This window comes from Pezoporus wallicus, unplaced genomic scaffold (assembly GCF_028554395.1).
Source record: "Pezoporus wallicus isolate ANWC-B61680 ecotype Strahan unplaced genomic scaffold, APGP_CSIRO_Pwel_v1 contig_3486, whole genome shotgun sequence".
Lineage (NCBI taxonomy): Eukaryota > Metazoa > Chordata > Aves > Psittaciformes > Psittacidae > Pezoporus > Pezoporus wallicus.
In genome coordinates, this window is record NW_026642292.1 from 3,212,020 (window position 1) to 3,237,324 (window position 25,305).

At 52.4% G+C, this 25,305-nt stretch overlaps 1 protein-coding gene across 2 annotated transcripts; it reads left to right on the forward strand.

Moving 5' to 3' along the window:
* Nucleotides 1–1,838: 1,838 nt before the first annotated feature.
* On the forward strand, nt 1,839–20,597 carry ISM2 (isthmin 2). 2 transcript variants are annotated; one of them, XM_057428551.1, is made up of 6 exons: nt 1,839–2,554; nt 16,576–16,836; nt 17,314–17,686; nt 18,512–18,652; nt 19,145–19,222; nt 19,685–20,597. In XM_057428551.1, the coding sequence occupies exons 1-6, from the start codon at nt 2,417–2,419 to the stop codon at nt 20,200–20,202; spliced, it is 1,509 nt and encodes a 502-aa protein (XP_057284534.1). In that variant the 5' UTR covers nt 1,839–2,416; the 3' UTR covers nt 20,203–20,597. The 2 variants fall into 2 exon arrangements, with proteins under 2 accessions (XP_057284534.1, XP_057284535.1); XM_057428552.1 differs by having other exon boundaries at nt 19,151–19,222.
* The last annotated feature ends 4,708 nt before the right edge of the window (nt 20,598–25,305 follow it).

Sequence of the window (25,305 nt, forward strand, 5' to 3'; positions counted from 1 at the left end):
GATAAGACATTTTAGATAAAATTTTTAAATGGGCTCCCCAAAAAATATTTTATGCCAGATGTCTAATTTTTTTTACACTTGGGATTACATGAAGTTGGATGCTCTGTGGGCAGGGAAAAGATAAATGGATGGTACATTGGCTTTAAAAAGGTAACAATGCATGTTAAAAAAAAATAAAAAATGGAGAAAAAACTGCTAGGGAAAAAAAATCCATTCAAATCTATTCTATGTTCTGCATAATAAAGACTTGAAAAAAGTAAAGCTGCATTGTGATTTTTTTTTTTTTTTTTTTAAATGCTAATAAGGCTTTTCCCCTGAAGGGGAGAGCAACCCCTTTCCTGCCCCATCCCTGTACAACACATCCCCTCAAAAAAAGGCACCCAACACACGAATTTCAGAGTTTGATGCTGGAATTGCTGGGTAAAATTGTCGCCTGTTTGAGAGCTCAGACTAATCAGTGTCCTCACTCCAGCACCAGGAAGCCTTGCACATGTGGTGGGATGCTCAGCAGTTTCTTACCAGTCTTGGGTCTGTCACACAGTGACAGCCCTGTATGATGCACAGTCTGGAGAAGCTGATTCTGCTGTGGAGAGACAGCTCTACAGAGGTTCTGCTGGTCCTGAGGTCTTGCCCACCTGCAGTCCATGCTGGCCATGTAATGCTGGCTCCGCTAAGAAGTCAGCCTGCCACCCTTGGGTGCTGCTAGTGTGGGGCTGCTATCAGCTGTCATGCTGCTAAAGGGATGTTTTAAAGGCTTCTTGATACATCCCACATGGTATTCTTGACCTCACATCTGTCCTGCACTCTGTGCTTGGATTTAAACATTTCCTTTCATTCATCTCAGCCCTAAGTTTGTGTAAACCAGATGTCGGTAATCAAAGAGGAGGTGTGGGTCCTGTTTTTGACTGCGGGTGCACAAATCGGCCCAGGTGCGTTGCAGGGTTGTGCTCAGGCTGCTGTAGAATGCTGGATTTAGGGTTTCTGTGCTAGGTGTCCCTTTCTGGGGGCCGTGCCAGCACCGGCACTTCTCCTCAGTGGGCTGCAAAACCTCCTTTCAGTATCTTTCCCTAATAATACCTTCATGATAATTTTGCTCACAGGCTGATGGATGCCTGTGGAGATCCTGGAAAAGAAGCTTTCCAGATCCCAGGTACCCAGCAGCACCGTATTGCTAGCGGGCTCTGGGGACTAGGAAAGATGCTGGCGGCGCAGGAGAGAGCAGATCAAAGAACCAGGGCTTATTTCGAGTGATGGAAACTTCCTCTCGCAGCGCGGGAACAGCCGGAGCGTTCACCGGGGAGCACGGAGCCCCGCTTTTGCCCCAGTCCCTGCGCTGAGCCCGCGGCCCCACTCGGTAGAGGAGAGTGCAGGGTCTGGCCTTGGCGAGCGGGATCCGACTCCGTGCCCCAAAGCTTTCCTCCCAGGGGAGCGGCTGGAGGCTTTGAGCGTCTGCTGCGGCTGAGACCCTCGCCCGGCTCCCGCCCCTCCGTCCAGGGCGCCTCCATCCCCCCCCCACCTCCTCTCGCGGCCGGCCCGGAGCCCGAGGCCGCCTCGCCTCGCCGGGAGGGCGCTGCCCCGGTGCTGCGGCGGGGCTCCCCCGGAGGGCAGCGCCCGGTGCCGCGGGGCTTGTGCAAGGCTGGCGCCGCCGAGGCGAGCCGCCGCCCGGCAGCGGAACAAAGAGCCGCGGGCCGGGCCGGGCCGGCCCCGCCGGAGGGGCAGCGCCCCGCAGGGTACCGCCGGGCAGGGGCGATGGGTAAGGGGCCGCCGGGGCCATGCGGCTGCCGGGAGGGGAGGAGCGGCCGGCGGCGCCCGAAGGGGGCAGCGCCCGGAGAGAGCGAGGCAGGGGAGCGTCAGGGCCGGCTGCCTCGCCGCTCGCCCGGGAGGGGCTTGACCGCGCTCCTTGCGAGAAGGAGCCTCTCCCCGGCGAGCGGCCGCGGCCCGCCCGCCCGGCGGTGCCTGAAGAGCCGCGGCAGCCCCGGGGAGTGACTTGGCGGGGGGAGGAGGAGGAAAAGAAATCAGATTGCCGAAGGGATTAGGAAGGGGGATGGGGAGGCGAAGCCCTCTTCTCCCCCCTCCCTCTCCGCACACACTTGTGAAGCTTTTCAGAGTTATCCTTCAGCATCAGTGGCACCGGCGGGCGAGCCCGGGGAAGCAGCGACACTGAAACGTGCTCGGCAATCTGCAAGTGAGATCACAGGGAGCCGAGCGGCCCTGCCCGGGGGACCCTGCCCCGTCCGCACCCGCCGGAGCTGCGCTTCCCGGCGGCGGTAGTTCATATACATTAATGTGTTTCTGAGTTTCCCCTTCTTCTTTTGCTTTCCCGAGCAAGGAAGGACGGGGCTTGCAGCCTTGCGGGAGGGCGTGCTGCCGGGCCGCCTGCCCTGGGCGGGCGAGGAGGGGCGAGAGGGAGGGAGAGATGCCGCTGATTAGACGAAAAGTCGTGCTCATTCTCGGCTTCGTCTTCCTGACAACTTTCCTGGCTGCGGTGAGAGGGCTGCCCGTGAGGAAGCAGCGCAGCAACAGCCCCAAGGAGAGAAGCTCCAAGCTGGCGGAGGTAAGGCAGCCTTTGGGGAAGGATGGAGAGCCGGGGGGGTTCAGGGCCGAGCCCTCCGCAGCCCTACCCGTGCCCAGACGGCTGAGGGGGGAAGCGAACCCCCCCTCCCCCCCCCCAGCGGGGTCATCTGGGCTCTTTCGGGGACGGTTGTGCATCTCCGAAGGGAGCATCTAACACGTGTCCCGCGGCCAAGGCCGCCCGGAGCCCCGGGGGGAAGCAGGGCTCCGTGACTCCCCTCTGCTGGGCTGGCACTCCGCTCGCTGAGGAGCAGAGCCCTTTCCCGGCCCCCGGGATTGTCGGGTAGCCCCAGTTCTGCACTGAGGCTGCAGGAAAGGGGCTGGTTTAGGTGCTTTGAGGGGGGGGGGGGGGGGGGGGGGGGGGGGCGAGCGCCGAGACCCAGCGCTCGGGAGGATCCGTTGCCTCCAGGGGGCAACATCCCCGCAGAGAGGGGTCCAACCGCAACCCGACCTGCGGCAGCATCAGTGGCGTTGGTGGTTTGCCAGGAACTCCAAAATTCTGCTACTACAAAAAGAAGACGTGACGGATTTCAGCCGCCGTCTCCCCTTCCCGCTGGGACGACCTAGCGGCAGATTCCAGAGTGGTCGTGCTCTGTTCTCATCCCCGCAGCCTGCGCGCCGTCCAGCATCCCGGGCAGGCGGCCTCGGGACACCCCCCAGGCTGGGGAGGAGGTCTTGGGGCTGCACCTCTCGCCCCTCTGAGAGCTGGATCCGGCCAGCAATGGCATCGTGGAAGGGGAAACTTCAGCGGGAAGTGAGGGACTGGGAACCAACTGGTTGGAGCTGATGGGGATGACAGGAAAGGGACTGTGAAGAAGCAAACTACCAGGAGGGCAGGAAGAAGGGTTTGAATAAGAAAGACAGACAGCTGAACAGTTAAAGCAAGTTATTTACATCTTGACACTGTTCTCTGGAGAAAAAGTGGCTCAGGTAGCAGAGCTGTGTTTGAAAAATACGGTTTTGAAGAATTCTACTGATAGAAGTGGGTGAAAGGGCTAAGTGGGAAAAGTGGCTATGAGAAAAGCTCTACGAGGTAGAGCAAGATGGGATAAGAGAAGCCCAGCCCTTGCTGGTGATACACAGCAGTGCGGGGAGCAGCAGGTTTGATCTGCAGTGTTCCTTACACTGGCAGAGGAGGTGCTGAGCGATGACAATATACCTTACTGCTAGTTATTGCCAAACCATGGTGCTCATCTCAGGGGAATCATGCTGGTGCTGTATTTTGCTTGTAAGACTTAAAGCACAGACATAGCTGCCGGTTCACTCACCAGGCAAATGCCAGGCAGAGTGCGCTCAGCCTCCAGCTGCAGAGGGAGTAGGGATTTAAGGTGGAAATCCAGGAAAATATTGCAGCCCTGTAGCAGGGGGCATAGGACAAGGACAAAGTGCATATTAGGAAGCTGTGCAGGTCCCCACCACGGGACCCTGCAGCACAGTCTCAGGCTCCTTTTTATCTGATGTCTGAAATACCTCGGGAAGCAGGGCAAGCTTCTGTCAGTCCCAGTTTGTGAGTGGCTGTGAATGGGGAGCGTTGTGTGACCAGCCAAAGATCACATACGGCACTCACAGCACAGCCTCTGTCCCCAGGACTTTTTCTTCTTGCAGAAATACAAACATACAAGTTTATAGGCAGAGGTTTGAGGGTGGAGGTGAGGAAGAAGATGAAGAATAGATTCCTCAGGGGAATGGCATATTGAAAAATGTGGGATGTGAGCATGACATGAATGGTATGGAATAAGGGGTGGTTACTGTCCTGGGTTCAGCAGTAGCAGTCATTTTTCTCCTCCTTTGTAGCTGGTGCAGTGCTGTGTTTTGACTTTCATCCTGGGAACAGAGGTGATAACACTGATGTTTTTAGTTACTGTTCAATAATGTTTACTCTGACCAAGGACTTTTCTGAGCCTCATGCTCTGCCAGGGAGGAGGGGAAGATGGGACGAAGCAGAGACAGGACGCCTGACCCAAGCTAGCCAAAGAAGTATTCCATACCACAGCACATCATGCCCAGGATGTAACTGAGGGTTACCTGGAAGGGCTAGTTCACTGCTCAGTTGGGCTGGGTATCGACGGGTGGTATTGTATTCTCTTCCCTTGTTATTTCCCTTATCATTATTATTATTGGTGGTAGCAGCAATGATTTGTGTTATACCTTAGTTACTGGACTGCTCTTATCTCAGCCTGTGAGAGTTACATTCTTTCAATTCTTTTGTTGGTGCTCCTGGGCACACCTTGTATCCCTCCAGGTACCAGCTTCACACTCTGCACAGCAGGGAGAAAGCGATAGGTTTTGGCATGTGTCTTCTGACTGTGTTGGGAGGAAATCCTCTGTTTCTGGTGCCTGTGGGGAAGAATCTGGAGCAGACATGCCTGGTGTTTGAACTAGAGCAGGGAGCAGAAGTGCAGCAGTATGGTGGTTAGAAAAAAATCCAGAGTGATTTTGGGTCATAGGCACAGATGGTTCCTGTTGCAGCGCTGATACGTCCTGTCTCTGTGGCAGCAGGGCAGCCACAGCTGGAGTATTGGTTACACTATGGGTAATGTCCTACAGATGTGGGTAGAATGAAGGGGGCCAGGAGGAGAAAAATAGAAATGACAGACAGAGCAGATAGACAATCAAAACCATTAAACAGTTACAAAACTTGGCCTTATTTTATTTTAGCATCTTTATGCCAAGTAAACATTTTCCCTTGGTTTAGAAGTGAATGGGAACTTTTATAATTTGTGCTGAGCCTCAGAGTTGTGTTTCTATACTAAAATAATCTAGAAAAATTAAACCCATTCAGGTTTTCAGTAAATTTTGGTGTTTGGAAGTCTTCTAATTGCAGGAAGGATGGAGAGAACACATGCTTTACCTTTGGGCGATAGCCTTATCAGTATGCCCCAAAGTCCTGTGCCACAGTCAGGATCCACTGCTTCCAGTCATTAATTACCAAAGGAGCCAGCATTTGCATTTACGTTTTCTCAGCCTTGATACTGAGTAGAAAAGCTTTGCCTGAGGTACACCGAACCCAGCATAAGCAACAGATGTAGCGAGAATGTTTTCTATTTCTTCAGCCCAATTGACTAGAAGTTGAAACACTTTCTTTCCAAACTGTGACTTAAATCTAACAACAGAAGATAGCTGCTCATTTGGAGGCTTTTTCCTGCTGTTATGGAAGGCAGGTAGGCTCCGAAGTAGGAGGCAGGTGCACAACAGGGGTTTTAGAAGCACTTTTGCGGGTCACATGCATCACACTCTGATGTGCACAGTAATGTGCAAGTCCAAGCACTGACCCATGCCAGTGGCTCTTCAGATTTGGGTAACTGAATACTTGGAAAAGCTTGTGTCTCTTGTGGAGATGAGAGACAGCTCATCAAATTGCTTAACGGTCTGTTTATTTTCGAAGTCAGGAGGTTTAAATGCAAAATATGTTTTGATAAACTTGCTGGACTTCAAAATATTGGCTTTGAGCATCGTTAATAAATATTTGGGCTCTTTCCAACTGATACCAGTCTGCTCCAGTACTCTTTTAGTAAATAGAAAATAGCCAACATTCTAACACACTAGACATGTAAACAGTAGAAGTTATTAGATCTGTGTCAACCAATACAAGCACTTCAATACCTATGCATAGAAACAATAGTACTGGCAGTAGCAGTGATGGGGGTGTTGGTAGCCAGCATCCCAGTGGTGATGGAGCACGGCAGAGGAAGGCGGCAGCATGCTATAGGGGGTCCAAGCTGCCTAGCCCAGTGACTGTGGGCTCGGTGGCAGGAGGGAACTGCTCCAAGAGCAAGAGCAGCAAGCAACCTGAGGCACCCTGGGTTGTTACTGCAGGGCTGGGACAGGGACAGGGTGAGACTCCAGGCTGGAGCTTGCTGTTGGAGTTCCCCTGGTCTGAGTCTTCAAGCAAAGCAAATCTGGTGTCTGTGATAAGTGATAATAGAAAGCAACAAAAGAATACCAAAGGGCTGTAGTTGGCTGCAAATCAGTGGGTTTGTACAGCACCTCGTATGAGAGGCTCCTGCACCCTGAGAAAGAAGGAAACGAGCAACAACAGTGTGTATTATTTACTGATTACCTCAGGCAGCCAGAGTAGCAATGGGAAACTGTGCTCAAACCTGAAGGTCTCCACCAAGATGTCTTCCTTGCTGATTAAAAGCCATTGGTAGCAGTCTTGATTTAAATCCACCTGTCCTGTGTATAGGGAGCCTGAGAGCAGAGGAGTGCTTAGAAATTGAATGTATAGCAGTGACAAGATGCCTGACTGGAGATATCAGTAAGTGCAAAGTAAAGGAGCTTCAAGGTGACGTGGAGTGGCTGTACTAGGTAAAAAGCATTAAATGGAAATATCAACAGGGCCTGAGTGGAATTTGTCAGGAGATTATAAACTGGGGGAGCCCTGTTATTTGGGACCCCTAACATAGCCTACACATGCTGCCTGGGGAGACCACTGGGGCTACTGCGGGGGAGAACACGGGTGTTCGGAGCCTCCCGTGTGCTTTCCCCAGGGCCATCTCGCCGTGCTGTGTGTCTCCAGCGTGTGTTGCCACCCGTGCATGCCAGCCCTGCGTGGGGCACCCGGACCTGCCCTGCCAGGACCCGCGGCTGTGTCAGTAGCAGAGTCATTTTGCCTGCGGATGTGCTTTTTACCTTTTCATTTCTTCAGCAATTAAGCGTTCTTGTCCCTGGCTTTGTCCTTGGCGGAGGTCGGATTTGTGGGTACAAAACGTGCACTGAAGCATCCTTCCGCTCTGAAAGGGGCTCTTTGTGCGCAGGGAGGTACTTCACCCTTTGTAGCAAATTTCCTTTTGAGAAGTGCCAAATTATCTTAGTCAACACAGTTGAAAACCCTCCTGCCCTGGAGCTCAGGCAGGAGCAGAAACAAAAGGGAGCCGGGTGTAGGGAAGCTGCCCGACAAGGGGGCTTCTTCCCTTTTCACTGCACAAATAGGTCTGCTTCGCTCCCATTGTTACAATCAAAGGGGTTCCTGTAAAAGGCACATGTAAGGGGTAGAGATTAGGCATAAATCGCCCTACAGGGCATTGCTCAGCCCTCTCTCTGGGTTCCCGAAAGTGTCCAGCTCTTGCAGACCTTCTTCTTAAAGACAGGTAGGTGAGGACTTATCCTGCCTTCAGTCGCTGTCCCTCCAAGCCCAGCGAGGTGATGCAGGGAGTGTACTGGGAATTAATTCCTGCTTTCTTCTTGTCAGCATCTTAGGAGTAAGGAGTACAAACCAGGGATTTTCTGGTTTATATAGTACCAGTACAAAACTCAGAATAATCCCCAAAACGGGATGCCTGGACACTTTCCACAGGGAAGCCTGATACTCCGAGATACAGTCACAACAGCAAGGTGGCCTGTGCCATCCAGCTCCTCCAAAGCCAATGCTGCCAAAGCTCAGTTTTTTGTATAAAACACCAGAGCTCAAAGCCAAGAAGCAGGGAAGAGACTGCAGCCATGTTTTGGTGTGAAAACGTTTCCATTTGAGACAGGAGCTTGCCAAAGTGTGAGAACTATTTTTTTCTCTGGTACACCATTTTTGCAGGGAACATTCATTGGGTTGTTGGATGCTTTTATGTGGTCACTTGTAAAAGTCTATCTGCATGGTATTGCTTCCAAGCAGCTCAGTTTCTGCACATTCCCTCTGTGTAGTAACTTCTTTGAGAAGCTGACATGAAATATACTTCATCTCGGTACTTACGAGGTGTGAGACCTGCCTCTGAGTCCCAGGTGGCTCTTGGTGTGAAGGGCACTGACACCTCCTGGACTGCAGCTTAGTTAGTCTCCAGGGGAAGGATACAGCTTCAAAGGGAAAAAATGCAATAAATTGCTGCCTTCTGCTGGTCCCCAGTGCTGCTGGACAGGCTCAAGGTGGGGACCTGTCTGCAGATGGCCAGGAAGCACCCATGCATTCAGGGAAGAGGTGGCAAGGCTTGGCTTTACCTTGAATTAGGAGCTGCTGGTTAGCCCAGTCTTCCAGGGCCTTATCTAGCACATAGGACTTGAGTGTGAGGCAGGGCTGCAAATGTGTCCACACCCAAGGAAGCCTCTGTCATTTAGGGTACAGTGGGAGGCTGGTGCATGGCATGGGTTTGGTGCCCTTCAGGTGAGCTGTCCTCCATCCAAGCTCTGACAGCCTGAGCCTGTGTATGAGCAAGCCAGCCCTGCCTCTTTCCTGGCAGCTGAGCCCCAACGCACTCACCAGTCAAGGGGATAGTATCTGTGGGGTGTCCAGGACCTGCCCTGTGTCCCCCTGTGTCTTCTAGCAGGCTAGGAGTCAGGGGGAGGCTGGCGTTGGTCTGGCCTCTTCAGTTTCTGCACTTGCTTTGCTGTATCTTGTGTTCCTTCCTTCTGCGTTTTTGCCTGGGCTACAGTAGGGAAGGAAGCAGCAGCTGGAGCAGTCAGAGGGTTACGGTGTGCAGGCTGACAAACATGGATCATTAGCTGGAGCAAGTTAATGGTTACTGAAGCACATGGGATTCAGAGCTGAAACAAATTAATAGCAACTCGGCCTGATGCATTAAGAGCTTATGTGTATTACAGTTCAACTGTGTTAAGAGAAAACATGTGCCTTAACAGGAGCTTTTGCCAGAGAGCACCAGAGGGTATGGATGTGTGTCTGTTCACTTGCCTGGGGGACCGCTCTGTGCAGTCCCTGTGGGGCCCTACTCCCATACCTGTGCTGTGCTCTATCTGAGCAGCACCCAGCTGGCCTGGTTGCAGCAGAGGTCTTGGGTACCTTCCTCCTCAGGTAGGGGTGCCTCGCCTCCTGCTGGGTTCCTCACAGCAGGCACCACCCATCAAGGGTTGGCTCTTGGACCTATGTGCTTGTGCAGGGTCTCTGGTGAGCACAGCCCTGGCTGCTGCACAGGGACATGTCAGAGGTGTGAACCAGAAGCCCCAGTTTCTCCATTGCAAGGTCTATGCAGCTCATCAATGTGGGAGGCAGGGCAGCCCCTCCTGGGGCAGGTGGGGAGGAGAAACTGAGATGTGGAGGGCTTTCCCGAGAGCCTGCTCCAAATACGACATGGCAGACATGAACCTATTCCTGGCCTTGCCACAGGCTGCCTGAAAGACCTGGGGCAGGCTGTTTTCTTTGTCTGCAAAATGGGGGTTTACAGCATTTTTCTCAGTGTCAGAGAGGGAGAAGATATTTACTGTAGAGAAGCACCTGTGTGTGACACTGAGGGGTGCAACAGCCAGGCATGGTGAGAGGCTTCTACTTGTGCTCCTTGCATTGCAAGTGACCTGGGGAGTCGTTTGAGGGTGCCACAGGCAAGTTACTCATCAGCACACCTGCAGGAGAACTGGCTGTGGTGAGAGGGGCCAGGCTATGCCAACCGCGATGTACGGTGAGGAGCACTCGCAGCAGCCTGGCCAACTGCTCTGTTCTTGGTCTTGCACAAAGTCAACTAGGCCATGCCCTTGCTCCTCATGGTGCTGTGTGCTGCTGCTTCTCCTGGCTGTGGTGTCTTCTGCTCCAGGGCTGGCTCTGCCTTGGGGGCAACTGAGTCACCCAATTTGAGAAGGGTTTTGAGATTACAGTTATCACAGTTGTGAGACATGAAAACAAATGAGAGATGAGAAAGCCTTTGATGCTACTTCCTGCAGCTCTCTACTCAAGACAGTTGGGATGAAGCTGGTTATAAAAGAGAGTGATTCCACATGACCTAAAGTGTTTTGATAACTGCGTGAAAATTATAATCCTGAGGGTGTAATAACTACCTGCACAGCCACAGTTTGCTGCCAGCTGCTTCTGGTCTGCCATAAACAGCATCTGCCCACACAAGCGTGATAACCAAGTGCCTTGTCTGTTCCACCAGCATTTGCAGAGCTGCCTAAAACCTAAAGGGAGATGCTTCAGTCTTTATCTGAAGAAAAAAGAACAAAGCAAAACCAGCACTGAGGTGTGAGCTGATCCTGAGGCAGTGTCATGGTTTAACCCCAGCCAGCAGCAGGTTCAAGCCCCACATAGCTACTCACTCCCTCCCTGAGGTGGGATGGGAGATACAATTGGAAGGTAAAAAGCAAGAAAATTCATGAGTTGAGATCAAGACAGTTCAATAGGTAAAGCAAAAGCCATGCATGCAAGCAAAGCACAAGGAATTCATTCACTGCTTCCCATGAGCAGGCGGGTGTTCAGCCATCTCCAGGAAGGTAGGACTCCACCATGCCTAATGATTACTTGCGAAGACAAATACCACCACTCTGAACATCCATCGCTTCCTCCTCCTTCCCACAGCTTTATAAGCTGAGCATGATGCCACATGGTATGGGATATCCCTCTGTTCAGCTGGGGTCAGCTGTACCTGCTGTGTCCCCTCCCAGCTCCTTGTGCACCCCTAGCCTGCTCACTGGTGGGGTGGTGTGAGAGTCAGAAACACTGTGTAAGCACTGCTCAGCAATAAGTAAAACATCCCTGTGTTATCAGCACTGTTTTCAGCACAAATCCAAAACACAGTCCTACAGTAGCTGTGAAGATTATCCCAGTCAGAGCCAGCACAGGTAGACCAGTGAGCAGAGCAGTTGGAAGATCATGGTCCTGCTCTTGTGCCATAGCTCCTTTCAGGCAGGAATGTAACTGAGGGCAGAAGAAGAGGGAGGCAGCTGGAGGTATCCACTGCCTTAAATTACCTCTGGCAGATCTTCCATAGCTCACTTGTCAGAGCCCTGTGTGATGGCTCCTGCTAAACCACCTGCCTATAAGTATAAAGGTGTTGTGTCTGATTGTTGGGATTGTGGCTCAGGAGGTCTTGAAGACAGGAACAGGGACTGGGAGGCGTCTGCACCTTTCCCATTGTCTCTTGGGCACCCACCCAGCTCACGGCAGCTCTCTGTAGGAGCATGCTGTGCCTTGGCACAGTTCTGGGTGATCCATTAAGCGCATGATGAGTTGATGCAGAGGTCTCTTGCCTGGTGTGCACCCAGTGAGTTTTCCATCTGGCTGAAACACTGTGCCAGTAGATGGGTTATGAGCTGGGAGGATCAAACTACAGCCCTCCAGAGGCTACAGTAGTCTCAGCTGGCTGGGCTTAAAAAGCCCTTTGAGTTGTGTTTGTGGTGGGGTCTTCAAGGAGAGAGCTTGCCCAGCACTATGGGAGGGAGGCAGAGTGGCACGCAGCATTTGTTCCTGTTGATTACACTTCAACCTTCCCTTGTTTTAAAGAGACAACAGTGTCACCTGTTAGCGCTGGGAAAAACCTCTACTTTCTCCCTTCCCGCCAGCAAAAACTGTCCTGAGCCCTTCTGCAAACTATGCTCCAGAGCTCCCCACACACAGGCTGGCCTTCCTCCTGAAGCAACTGACCAGCATCCTTTTGCTTCCATGGCTTTATAATAAAATCCTGCCCTGGAGCTGCTCCTGCCCAATTTCAGTCGAAGATAGATTTTGTTGGAAAGCTTTCTCCAAATCTTCACAGGTTGTTTAGGTGAATATGGAAGGAAAAGTTTTATGGTAGATAAAAGAAAAAATGTTCTGGTTTCTCTTCTGTTCTTGGCTAATTTCATAAGTGGGTGAGTTTGCAACAAACTGCAGGACAGATGTTAAAATAATGTTGGAGAGAGCTTGGGGGGAGGAGTAGGAATACACTTGTGTAGACTCAGCTCTATTCAGGAAAAGATCAATAGCTCTTCTAGTGGGTTCTCATTTCAGTACAGTGTGGTAGGACTATTCAAAGGAAACCTAACACAAGTAGTAATGATTAAGCAACAAAACCCCCATTCCTTATAATTGTAGACCAATGTGATACCAGCCCTTAGCAAATACATCATTTTTCTCACCGCAAGCCCAAAGCAGAGCTTGACTGTTGCCTCTGATCTGACTCCCCTGCGCACAGGTTTCTTTTGTTCAAGCTGAACAAGTTTATGTGCTCACTAATTGGCTCAGGATAGGTGTGGGTGGAAGCTGCGTCCTTGGAGCTTGCCCTGTGCAGGGACTCCCTTGTGCTGATGCACAGGCTCCAGCAATGCTTCGCTCCCGGGGAGTTATCTCAAGCGTACTTGGCTTGGGTTTAACCCCATGGTGAAGAGCAGCTCTGCTCTGCAATGTATGTAGTTACAGAGAGCACTGTCAGTGGGTTCAGTGGCAACTTGTGCCTACAGAGGAACATGCGGCAGGGACAAGTACTTGTGGTTGCGGTGGCGGCATAGTGGTATCTCTGGTTGCCGAAGGGCATACAGCGCAGGGACTATTATGTCGATGTTTTCAGGTTTTAAACTGCTGTAGGATCTGAGATGTCATGTCTCCAATATTTTTTACGTAGGAGCTGCAGCACATGGCCGTTGGTCATTTGTTTTCTGAACCCAGGTTTAGTTCAGAGTGTTAGAGAAGTTTGTAGCAAAATTGCAGATTTAAAGGCCAGAAGAAATCATTAGATCATTGGATTTCTTCCCTAGCACAGATGCAGTACATATGTGTTGACCCCGATGACATGGGTTTGACCGTCTCCACTAGAGATATTGCCACTTTCCTTGTTAGCTTGTTCCTGTGGTTAATCACCTACAGTGTTAAAAACACAATCCTTATTCCTCAGCTGAATTTGTCTGGCTTTGACTCGGATGTGTTGGTTCCTATTATGTGCTTCTGTTCTGGATTAGAGGGTCTCTGGTGCCAGATGGATTACTGCCTTAAAGAACTAGGAAATCAAGTCACTGCTTTTTCTTTTTAACATGACAAATTCAATTATACAAGTCTGTCACTGGAAAAGTCTTTCCATCCCTTGAAACGGTTTTGCAGCTGCTCTCTTTGCCATCTTCATATTTGCAAGCAATTTTAATGGAGGCATATGGACTAGAAATCAGCCTTTAGTCTCTAGAGAAATTATATGTGTCCTTTCCACACACCTTCTCCACACACCTTGTCACCCATCTTGTCTACAAGGTAGGCACAACACTGGGGTGAATTACTGACAAGCTCCTTCCCCTTTCTAATATCTTTGCTGAGTTTGTGCCCCAAGGTCCTACACTGACCCCCTGCACAGTCTCCACTACAGTGGGGAAAGCCTGGATTATGTGGGAAGAGCTCCTGTGCTGGTAGGGAGGCAGTTGTGATCCTGCATATGGCCTTCAGTCTAAACATGCTTTTAACAAACAGAAAGTACATGCTTTTTCCTGAGTGCTGCCCCAGAGTTTCTCTTGGATTTCTGCCCTGGAAACCCTTATTCCCAGCCAGGCAGGATATCCCAAGTGTACGCAGGAGGAGCTGCGGCAATTCCCCCTTCAACTTTGTCCTTTGCTTGGTGCTGGCTGGTTGCAGGAGAAGGTTGGAGCTCAGCTGTGAGATATTATGACTTCTCATCACTGTGCAGTCAGCTTCTATGGTGTGGTGGCAAGTGTCCTTCACCAGTGTCAGAAGCAGAAGGGAGCTGCTTCGACCATCTCTGCAATGGTTTGCAGCCTTTCTCCTGCACTCCATGAAGAGTAGGGGAGTAGAGTTTTCACTCTTCTCTTAGCTGATGCGCTGCAGTGGCTTAGCTCCAGGCTAAATGGCTTTATCCAGCTGTTCCCTAAGCAGGGTGGAGGAGAGGGTGACAAGAGCATGACCCTTGAGGGCAGCTGCCTGTGTGGCTGGCAGGAGCCCCTTGGTTACACAGAGAAGGCACATCTATCTATCAGGGTCACAGTACCATGGATGCTCTGACCCAGAGGGAACACTGGGCCTCCCTGGACAGCTCTAAAATCCATGACTTGATAATCACTTGGGTCAGGCACTGAGCAGGACTGTGCTTTCGAGGGACATCTTCTGATGCAGGGACAAATTTTAGCCCAGCAATGCCTCTGAGCGCTGCACACGTTAACAGGAGAGAAGGGTTGGGTGCTATGGTTCAGTGACAGTCGCTGAAGGACTTTGGGCCATCCAGGTCAGACACTCCCAGCAGTCTGTTCTGGGAGCTCGGTTCACCCAGTGGCAGTTCTGCAGCCAGTTTCCCTGGGGCAGTTTTACATTTTCCCTGTGGGAACTGTACTCTGAATTTCTTGAGCTTGTTTGGGCGTAAAATCTGAATTAGGCACTGAGTGCAAGTTTGGAGACTCGGAGTCTCTTCCTGGCTGGCTTGCTCTGATGTCCTTGTCTGAGCTCGGATCCTATTGCTAGAGGAGACCTTGCTTTCCATGTGTATTAAATTGGGGTTGTCTGTGAAATGAGCTTACTCAGCCCCGATAAGCTCATTACAAATCAGGCAGGAGTGCCAGCCTCACAGGGCTGTTGGCAGCCACTTGTGCTCGGCTTGTGCTGGGCACACGCAGCTGGCAGCAAACCCAGCACTGGTGGGTGGTGTTGTACAGCCAGAACTGGGACACAGCGAGGTTTGCTTGCTTGCCCCCCTTGCTGCTTCTGCTCTTCCTGGGCTCCTCCTTTTCCCTCCCAGGGAGTCCCTGGGCACAAGAGGAGACCTGGCAAGGGGCTGAAACACCACGAGACAGGCTGGAGAAGAGCATCATTCTGTGAGTCCTTCGCAAAACTGCCGTGTTTTAGATGGGGGCAGAGAAAGCTGGGATGGGAAGGTGCAGGCAGAGGGTCTGTCTGTGCCCACGTTTGCTGCCTGCAGTACCACGGTAGAGGGGTGAGCTCCCCTGCTAGGGAGAGGGGAGAGCCCAAGGGCTCTCGCTGGGCAGGCTCCCTCCTCCCCACAGCACTCTCTCCTCCTGGCCCATCTGGTGAAGTATGTCACTGCCCCTTCCCCGCGCCCAGCCTGCTCTGAGCAGCAGCCAAGGGACCAGCAGCGTCCCTGCTGCTCTCTTCCCTCCCCCGGGAACGGGGGGACTGCGGGCTTTGATGTGTGGGCACAGGGCTTGGGACAGGCTGTGTGCGCTCATGAGAGTCTGGCCAGGCTCCAGCTGCCTTTGAAGTGCTCCAGTGATCAGGATGAAAGGGAGGGGAGTCCTTCCCCAAGCCATCTGGCTCTAATTGCAGGTAGAAATGCTTCTCCGCGTCCCCCGTGGGGAGGGGGCACGCCGCTCTCTGCCGCTGTCTTCGTTAATCCCGCGGCTCTCGGCTGGGCTGGCGCGAAGGGCGAGAGCTCGGGAACAAAAGGGGGTTTCAGCCGGGCAGCCAGAAATAGGCGACTTGCGGGGGGTTCGGGCACCTCCGCTCCCAGCCCCGGGCTGCGGGGCCCCGCAGGCCTGCCCGGGGATGGCCCGTGCAGCCGGGGGGTTGCCAGTTGTTCCCATCTCCGGTTTCTCGGGCGCACTGGAGCCTGCTGGCCCTTTGACTCGCGCTTTCTCATGCCAGCGCGCCGAGCGCGGAAACGAGGAACGTGGGAGCTCGGTGCGGTACCGCCGCTTGGCAGGGTGTGCTGCCCGCTTCCCTGCCCGCCGGCCGGCTGGAGCCGCTGCCCTGGCCGGGCTCCATGCCTGCTCCTCCCGGGGTAGGACTGGCTGTGAAGCACCGTGTGCCACTGCAGTGTCAGAGCTATAGGCACCACTGGCAAGTACGTTGTTTCGTCCTGTTTGGCCGGGTTGTGTCTACCATCCATAGCTATCTTTCCGCTCTTCGGGCAGTATCTGAAATCTCAATTAAACCTGTGTTGCGTGAAGTTGTCTGCCCTAATACTGTCACCACAGAGCAATTTATTTATGTGTGTTTCCTCCCTTGTCATAAAGCCTTTGTTATAAACTTTTTATATAAACATATAAAATTATTAATCATGAGCTCTGGTAACTCTGTGACCAGAGGCAGCCTTTGCTGTTACCCATCTCCAGGGCCCAATAACTGGCAAAAAAGGGAGAGCGGGGAGTGGAAAGGCAGGCGAGATGGGCAATGGGACAGCAGAGGTGGGTAGAGAGGGTGGTCACACGGATGAGAAGCCTGAGTAGATCTGTAGGTTGTTCAGGTGCAATGGGGCCGAGCCCTGGCACAGTGCAGGCCACTGGGTATTAAATAACATGTTCATTGCTGCCCTGATGCTGCAATGAGATAGGGTGAAGGAGCTGTTTAGTGCAAGAGACCAGGCTTTCCTTGTTGGGCAGCAGTTGGCTCCCTGCACAGCCACCCTCAGATGTTCTCACCACCTCTTCCCTCTCCAGGTCTCTGCCTCATCTGGCCCCCGTTCGGCAGGGGACGAGGAGCTGCCACCATCGGGCAAGGCGCGGGGCCTGAGGCGAAGCGGGCAGGCTGGCCTGCGGCGGCATAGGCGCCGAGGGGTGGCTCAGCAGCCTGCCAGGAGCCCGGTGGTGCCGCAGCCCAGCAGCACTGGCCAGGACGAGAACCTGCCTTTCATGCTGGACCTGCAGAGCTTGCCGGGGCTAGCCAATGTGGACCTGAGTGCCCAGAATCCCAACATCCAGGTAGGGAGCAGGTCTGCACGGGCAGTGAGGGGATACGGGCCAGCACTGCCTGTCCTCCCCAGCCTCATTTGGTTCCCTAAGAGGAGGAAACATCTCCTGGGTGGGATTCGTGCGGCCACTGCCATCAGTCTTCTTGGTAACTACCAGATGCGAGTAGCTGACCGAGACAGGGTGCTTTGCCACAGAAATTCGGTCATGGCATCTTCCCTGTTCCTACAGCCCCTCTCTGGGGGCAAATGCTCCTACAAGGGTGACTTATCAATTTCTGATGGTGGTGTTGGTCTCTGTGGGTGACCACCAGCCACCCCTACCCCTCCTGCTCTGCCCCTGCTTCAGTCCCTTCCTCTTGTGCTCATTATGTGGTACTGTACCCCAAAGCATCTCTGGCCTCTCGGGCTGGGAACCATTACATGGGCTGGTTGGTCCATCCAAGTGCTGTGCCCTGGCTCACTGCCCTGCCTCATATCTGGCCTCCAGGTGACCATTGAAGTGGTGGATGATCCTCAGGCTGAGATGGAGATGGACTTGTTGAAGGAAACAAGTAATGACTGGTCCCTGACATCCCCTGAGTGGTTGTCTCACAAGGACCTCTTCTGGCCTCTTTTCTGGGAATACACTGACCCCACTGAAGGGGAAGAGGAGGAAGAAGAAGAAGATGAGGAGGAGGAAGAGGAGGAGGAAGAGGATGACAACCTGGATGTAGGGAACAGGGAGGAGGAAGAGGAGGAGGAAGAGGAAGATTACACAGCAGAGTATGAGGAGGAATCAATGCTCAGTGGAGTGGGAGGTGACTGGGACCAGCAGTGGCCCAGGCAGAAGAACTGGATCTTTAAGGACAAATATAATTACGGTGAGTCCTCTTGGGTGCCTGCAGCTGCCCTGCACATGGGCACTGCCCTGCCTCCCTGCAGAGGAAGCAGGACTGCACTGCAGATCACAGCACACTGGTGCTCAGCTCCTACTAAAAATTAAGCAAGCATGCCAAGGAGTAAGGCCAGCACCCAGCTGAGGCTGCTGGCAGTGAGACATGCCAGCATCCCAGTGGGAATTGTCCTTGCATGTAATCAGACTGGAGCCTGGCTTCTAGCAAAGGCATGTTCAGATGAGAAATACCATGTAAAGGTTTAATGGCAAGTACTGCTGCCATTATCTCTGTCCCTGGTGTGTTACCGGTGCCAGAAGCCTTTACCACAGGCCTGGGCATCCTCAGGAGAGGAGCTGCAGAGGGCTAGATGGCAGGTGCTGCTGGGCAGACAGGCCAGGGCACCACAGCAGCTCCCTCCTGCAACTTCCTGGCCACAAGGACAAAACCAGTCAAACTTTGCTAACACATTGATGCTTCAGCATCATGGCCAGTGCATCAGGCAGGTTTGGTGGGGATGGGGATGGGCAGTGCTGCCTGTTTGGGTCAGTATGACTAGGAGCAAAGCTGTAAGAGCAAGAACCTTTGCTTGGGAGCTGCTTCCCTGCAGCTGACAGCAAGGACAGGGTTGGCCCTTGGCACCACATGGCCAGGCACCTCCATGTGCCCTGGGCAGCGCTAGGCCTGCATCTCTGCAAAGGACATACCAGGGACAGGGCAGAGCTGAGGGAGGCCCCGGGTGGCTGCTGGCTCCCTTCCTGCTGAAGCTGTGCTGGGGTCTACTGCTCTCTGCCTCTCCCCTGTTGTACACAGACTATGAAGACGAGGAGGAGTGGAGCCTGTGGTCCCCTTGCAGCATCACCTGTGGCAGTGGCAACCAGAAGAGGACCCGGTCCTGTGGCTATGCCTGCACAGCAACGGAGTCAAGGACCTGTGACCTGCCTCACTGCCCTGGTGAGCCCTTGGCAATACCAGTGCTTGGGCACTGACCGATCCCAGTGTGGGCTGCTCTCCTGCTGCTGCTGGCTGGGCACTGCTCATGCTGCAAGAGATAGTTATGTTTAATGTGATCTGGGCTAATGACCGCAGGGGTTTGTTTCCGTAATGAAGCTCTAATGAGGCTTTTACATGATGCCCAAGGGTGGTAGAGCTGGGTTCCAGCTTGGTGTGCAACTCCTTGCACCTCTCTCACACTGAAAGCTTAAAATGCTCTCCTGAGCGAATGAGCTCCTGATGGAGCTGGCTAAGTCCACTGGGTTTTGCATAACCTTGGGTGGGTCTGTCCTGCAAGTCTTGCTGCCGGTCCACCCTTCCAGGCAGAGCGCCAAAGCATTGGTGGGAGCGGGAGTGGAAGATGGATGGTGTTTGGTGCCCTTATGGAGGAAAAAAAAACCCACCACTCCTGGTGTTCACCCTGGCACTTTGGTTTGTTTTTCGTTTCTCAAGGAGCAGATGGAGAAATGGTCTTCCCCACAAAGGAGACGCCTTTCAAAAGCGGCAACACCACAGAGCTCCTCAACTCAGGTCAGCTTCTGCCTCTGCCTTGCTCTGTGGGTTTCAGTGCCAGACCTCATGGGGACTGGCTGGTGGGGAGGGCTCTGCCAAGGGCTGGCACATTTGGCGTCCAGACCTAAGTCACCCCAATCTCTGCCACAGAAGGCTTCAGCAGTCATACAGGCAAACCCAGTTTCTCTCACAGCCCTGGTACAACATGGTCCTGCTTTACAGTGCACTGGCTGAGGCCAGCCTGCCACATGCCCTCTCCCATGGTGGGTATTGCCAGCCCAGCCCTGTGGCAGATGGGTCTGCCCCAGCATGAAACCTCTTCCACCCTCTTAGTGCCTCAGTGATCAAGCCTGGCTCCAGCTTGTCCCGGGAGCCTGACTGCTCCTGCCTGGAGGTGCTGGCAAGGCCATGGGCAAATGGCAGCTGGGTAAAGTGTGGTGCGGGCTGTGCATGCCCTCACGCTTTGGTGTCCTCCCCCAGAGGTGGACAGCTGTGAGAAGTGGCTGAACTGCAAGAGCGACTTCCTCACCAAGTACCTGAGCAAGGTGCTGACAGACCTGCCCAGCTGCCCCTGCTCCTACCCTCTGGAGGCTGTCTACAGTGCCGTCAACCTGCGGGATGAGCAGCAGGGCAAGAGCTTCCGATGGCGGGATGCCAGCGGCCCCAAGGAGCGCCTGGACATCTACAAGCCCACAGCACGCTTCTGCCTGCGCTCCATGCTCTCCCTCGACAGCACCACCCTGGCTGCCCAGCACTGCTGCTACGATGAGCACACTCGCCTCATCACTCGTGGCAAGGGAGCCGGCGTCCCAAACCTCATCAGCACCGAGTTCTCCCCAGAGCTGCACTACAAGGTGGACATGCTGCCCTGGATTCTCTGCAAGGGTGACTGGAGCCGCTACCACGCCGTACGGCCCCCCAACAATGGGCAGCAGTGTGCTGACAACCCCGCCGAGGAGGAGTACCTCTCTCAGCTGCAGGAGGCCAAGGAGTACTAGCCACAGCCATGTCAGAGCAGCCATGGCTGCTGCCGGCTCCCACCCCACCACAGCCTGGTGAAGCCCTGGCCCTGCCCGGGGGCTCCTCACTGTCGCTGGGCAGTGCAGGGAGGATGCAGCGTCTTCCCATTCCCCCAGAGGGGTGCCTTGGCCCTCCTTGGATTTGCAAGGGTGCCAGAGGTTATAATGGTGTGATCGTCGCCATGTCACATGGGGTGGTCCTGCACCCTGGGATGCCTGGTCTGGCGCACAGGGAGCTGCAGGGAATGGGAGGTGTAAAGGGAATTGGGGGCTGTTCCTGTCTGCTTTTGTTCTCCACAGTCTTTCAATGCAAACTGAAAGCTGAGCGTCTTCAGGGTGAAATGGCCTCAGTTCCTGCTGGCTTCATGCTGCATTTGAGGGGGAGCAGCCTGCTCTTCCCTGTGAGCCTGCCCTGGCACATGCTGATCTACTTCTGAAACTGGGGGTGGGTCCTCTAGGGAGGGACAGGGCTGTCCCAGCCATGCATAGAGTGCAGGTGCCCATCTCCTCGGGTTTTGCATGCATGGTTGGGAAGGAGCAGGGTTTCATGGGTCCAGAGGGTGTGTGGGGCAGCCACCGGCCACCTGGGCTCCCTTGGCAAGGTTGCTTTGCCACTGTGGTTTGGGTTGCAAAAGGGAACACTGCGTGCCAAAGCCAGACACATGTGGACCTCAGAGGAGGTCAGCATGGAGAAACACCACCTGTGTGCATTTCAACCCCTTTGCCTTAGTGCTTAGGGGAGCTGGGTAGCAGCACCCATGCAAGTCCCACCACCAGCCTATCCTGGCAGCCCCACAGTGGGTTTCAGTGCTCAAGAGTACATGTGACACTGCCCAGCAGAATGTGCCATGTTTCCAACCCACAGCACTGCTGGGGGCGGGAGGCAGCTCAGCTGCCACTCCTGCTGCTACTGGAGAGCAGCAAAAAGCACTAAGACAAGTTCTCAATGGGGATAGCAACAAATCAGGCACTGCTGGGTGCACCCAGCATTGCCCTTCTCTGGTCTGCTGCTGGCCTCAGGCCCTGCCCAGGTCCCCAGCAAGAGGCAGCCCAGAGAAAGCAAGTTGTGTGTGCAGCCTGCACTCCTCAGGCTTGCTGCCTGGCCAGGCGAGCCGGTGTGCCTCCACTCGTGCTAATAATGTCAATACCTGGTGTTTGCAGATCATGGTGCTCTCTATTGATGCTTTGGTCTTGCCTGGGTTTTATTCAGCTTTTCACAGGTTCATGGCAGTTTCTCCCAGCATATTCTGGGGGCTCCCAAGTTTCCCACAGACAGGCTAGGCTGAGCATCTTTATCCCTGGACATTCAGTCACTGAACCTGGCAGAAACTTCATAGCTTTCATTTAGCAAATTTTATGCATTGAAGAAAACTAAGGAGCAAGTCAAACACATGTGAAGAAGAATTGAGTCATTGCTAGACTACAGGTTTCACCCAAAGCTGTTGGCTACTCCATAGTTTTCTGCAGGACTCTGTTGGACAAAAAGCATCTGTGTGGATGCAGAGGTCCTTGGTTGACTGTCCTGTGCTAGGTCTGTCCTTTCAGGAGGTCCCATAGCAATCTGGGAAGCCTTGTGGGAGTATCTTTTATATGTTGAATGTATGTTGATCCTTTTGCCTTGGTTATGGATAGAATATTGTGTCCTTGGTTATCAGTACCTAAGACTTCATTGCTTGTGAAAGTATCAATGAAGTTATCACTGAATTATTCTTATCTAACTATTATTCCACACTTGTATCCCCAGACTCCAGATATGGGTGTTATCAGAACAGGCAGACACCATCCATTTCCCAATAGGCATGCAGTCTGAGATAACCGGTATTATATAAAGGGCGAGAAGGAAAGCACAACCAAATAAACATGGATGGTGACCCAGACCATGGTAAATTTTCATGACCATTACATGTTCCCTAGCCCAAATGGTCATTGGCTTACTAGTTTCTGGTAAAGACCTGGTCAAGAGAGGGTGGCAGTGATCTGATGGCTTGGTTCTGGGAGCCTGGCACATGTGTGGGGAGGCTCAGCAACAGACACAGAGGTGTTTGTATGGAATGCAGACAAACTGAGTGGCCAAGGCCATGGAAGGATAAGCTTGTTATCTTCTGTCATTCAGCAGAACATCTTCATATTTCTTCTCCCTTATTATACATAATCATTAGCATCAGCAGAGTCTCAAAGGAGCTTATTTACCATCAGTGCAGACTTCTTTAAAAAAACATTCTGTTAAACTTGCCTAGTGTGCAGTATTAGACCCACACATAGAAGCAGGACCACTGCAAACAGCTGTTTTTTGAAGGAGACTTTCAACAGCTCTGCCAATTTGTTTATTAGACTGGCTGCTTTCTGAGGAATTGCTCTTATAATAAGGACTGTTACCCAGGATTTGCACCCACCTCCTCTTTCTATTGAGTACGTCAGCCAGTCTAACCCCCCCAGAAAGAAAATATCATTTCTGTAATAAATGCAGTTCCCATCCAAGGGCAAGTAGAAAAATTTGTTGCATTGAGCCACCCAAAAAGCTGGTTGAAAGCCAAGTGGCTGTTCTGCCTCGCCGCCTCTATGGTTTGGATGATACAGGCATGACTTGGAGCATGAGAAACAAGAAGCAGTGTTGTTCCTCACACAAGCACCTTATACACCAGGAGGCTTTGTGGGCCACCATGAGAAAAGCAGACATTAAGTAAGCATTTATTTTTGTATCCCATCAAAGATTCCGTCCAGCCCACTGCTATTTAAGTGATAAATCTCTAAGCTTCCACTTCTTAAGTTTATTTTGTTGGGTTTTGTTTTGTTTTGGGTATTTTTAATATGTAATATATATAAAATGCCTTTTATTCCTACAAAATTTCATAGAGAAGATTTCTTTATTCTGATGCTGCAATAAAGCACTTTATATATGTATGTGTTGCTGATGTCATTCACTTGGGACTGAAGCATACGTTGCTATTTGTTTTGGTTGAGAGGGAGGACACCATGTTGAATGCTATGTGTGTTGGATCCTCAGCACCATATGTACTACAAAGACCCACTTGGCTTTGCCTCCTTCCCTTAGCCTTTGCATTTGATGATGTCTGTCTGCAAGAATCAACAGCTAACAGAGACTATCCAGAGCCCGCCACCACAGCCATGGATATGTGAAGCTCTGCTCACAGGGAATGAAGCCTTGTCGTGGGTTAAAACCAGGCAGAGGGCTCATTCACTCACTCCCTCCCTTCTTTGCCCTCCCCTACTCCTGGAAGGACAGAGAGGAGACTCGAAAAGAATGCAACTTCCACAGGTTGAGATAAGAACAGTTTAGTAACTAAGGTATAACACAGATCACTACTGCTACCACCAATAATAACAATGATAAAGGAAATAACAAGGGAAGAGAATACATCACCTCACCACCAGCCAACCGATAACTGGCCCCCCACAACCCAATCAAGCACCGACCCATACCTCCTCAAACCCTGCAGACTCCCAGCCCTTCCGGGTAGCTCCCAGTTACATCCATGCTGTGGTATGGAATACCTCTTTGGTCAGTTTGGGTCAGGTGTCCTGTCTCTGCTTCCTCCTGGCTCCCCCTCCTCCCTGGCAGAGCATGAGGCTCACAAAGTCCTTGGCCAAACCAAAACATCCTTGTTATCAGCTCTGTTCCCGAGCTGAAAGTCAAAACACTGCACTGCACCAGCTGCCAAGAAGGAGAAAAATGACTGCTACTGCTGAACCCAGGACAAGCCTACTACAAGAAGATTATCAGGGTCAGTGCTGAGAAGCAAATGCATTGCCTGTGCCTTAGCCCTCACTTCAGGTTTTATTCTGTACTCAGCCTGGTCAGATCTGACTGCCAGCTGACCTAACCCCAGCACACTGCTTTAAGCAGGTGTTGAGTATGAGAGTGGATGAAAAACCCAGCATCATCCCAGCTGGAAAACTGGTCTGGCAAACCACCTCCATAGCCAACAGCTGATGATAGACAGGATTTGCAAAGCTCTTCAGGGATCACAACTTTTTGTTGTTGCCGTTAATTTGCTGCATAAATGGTGACCACTTCCAAGCTTTTGCTACTTGCAGCTGTTTTCCCTCATTCTCTCTTGCTCCTTTTGCTTTGTGCTGGCTGCACATCTGTCAAGGGTTTTCCGCTACTCCAGCACAGGGCTCTGCTCCACAGCTGCCTGGCGCCACTGCTGGCCCCTGTCCTGGGGAGCAGATGGCTCCTCTCTGTGAAGATGCTCTGAACTTCCTACTGGTCTTCTGTGATATCAAAAACATTGTTCATAGGGTCAAAGCCAGGGGTACAAACTGAACTATGCTCTGCAGGAAAAGAAAACAGAGAAAATCACTCTTTCCCTGGAAGGCAGTCAGCAGTTACTACTGTGTATGTAACATTCCTAACGTGCCTTTGCCTTTTGCAACAAGGTCCTTGCTGTGCCAGACGCTGAACTCTGCTCTGAAACTCCTTGGCTATAGAAATCTCACATCCGGGGACAGAAGCAGGAAGAACTGATGCCTTAATTCTGCAGATGCTCAAGACCTGGAGTTGTCACCTGAAATTATGGAGCGAGTCTGCAGCAGAGTCTCAAGCTGTACCTCTGCCCATTGCTTTAAACACAAGATTTCTTGACCAGTTGAGTCACCTTAGTCTGCCAGCCTGGGCTGGAGCTGGCTCTGCTGTACCAGTTTGCCAGTGTCCGACTTGCAGCTGAGTTGGTTTGTAAACAGGAGGAGCCATGCCTGGATTTTGCTAGGCACAGCATTCAGCATGTCCCTGCTGACCTCCCTTCTTAGCCCCAGATGTGTCAGGAGCAAGCTGTGCAAGGACCTTTGGACTGTGAAGGGATGGGTGCATGGTCAGCTGCCGGCAGGACAGGCCAGGTGAGCGGAGCTCACCTCTCAGGGATCAGCACATGATTTCGTCAGAACATGGTTGCAGCAACAGAGATACCAATAGCTGTTGGTTTGGGTTTTTTTTCAGAGCTTTTGCTCCAGGAATCTGCCTGTTGGAAAGCACACAAGAAGTCCAGCTGGGCCTAGAAGGAGCTGATTTGAGAGGAGAACACAGAAGATGATAATGCCAGGAGAGTTCAGCCAAAGTCTCTG

Coding starts and splice junctions, on each gene's coding strand:
- ISM2 (XM_057428551.1), top strand. CDS start 2,417: ATGCCGCTGATTAGACGAAAAGTCGTGCTCATTCTCGGCTTCGTCTTC. Junction 2,555..16,575: donor GAAGCTCCAAGCTGGCGGAG/GTAAGGCAGCCT, acceptor TTCCCTCTCCAG/GTCTCTGCCTCATCTGGCCC. Junction 18,653..19,144: donor TGACCTGCCTCACTGCCCTG/GTGAGCCCTTGG, acceptor TCGTTTCTCAAG/GAGCAGATGGAGAAATGGTC.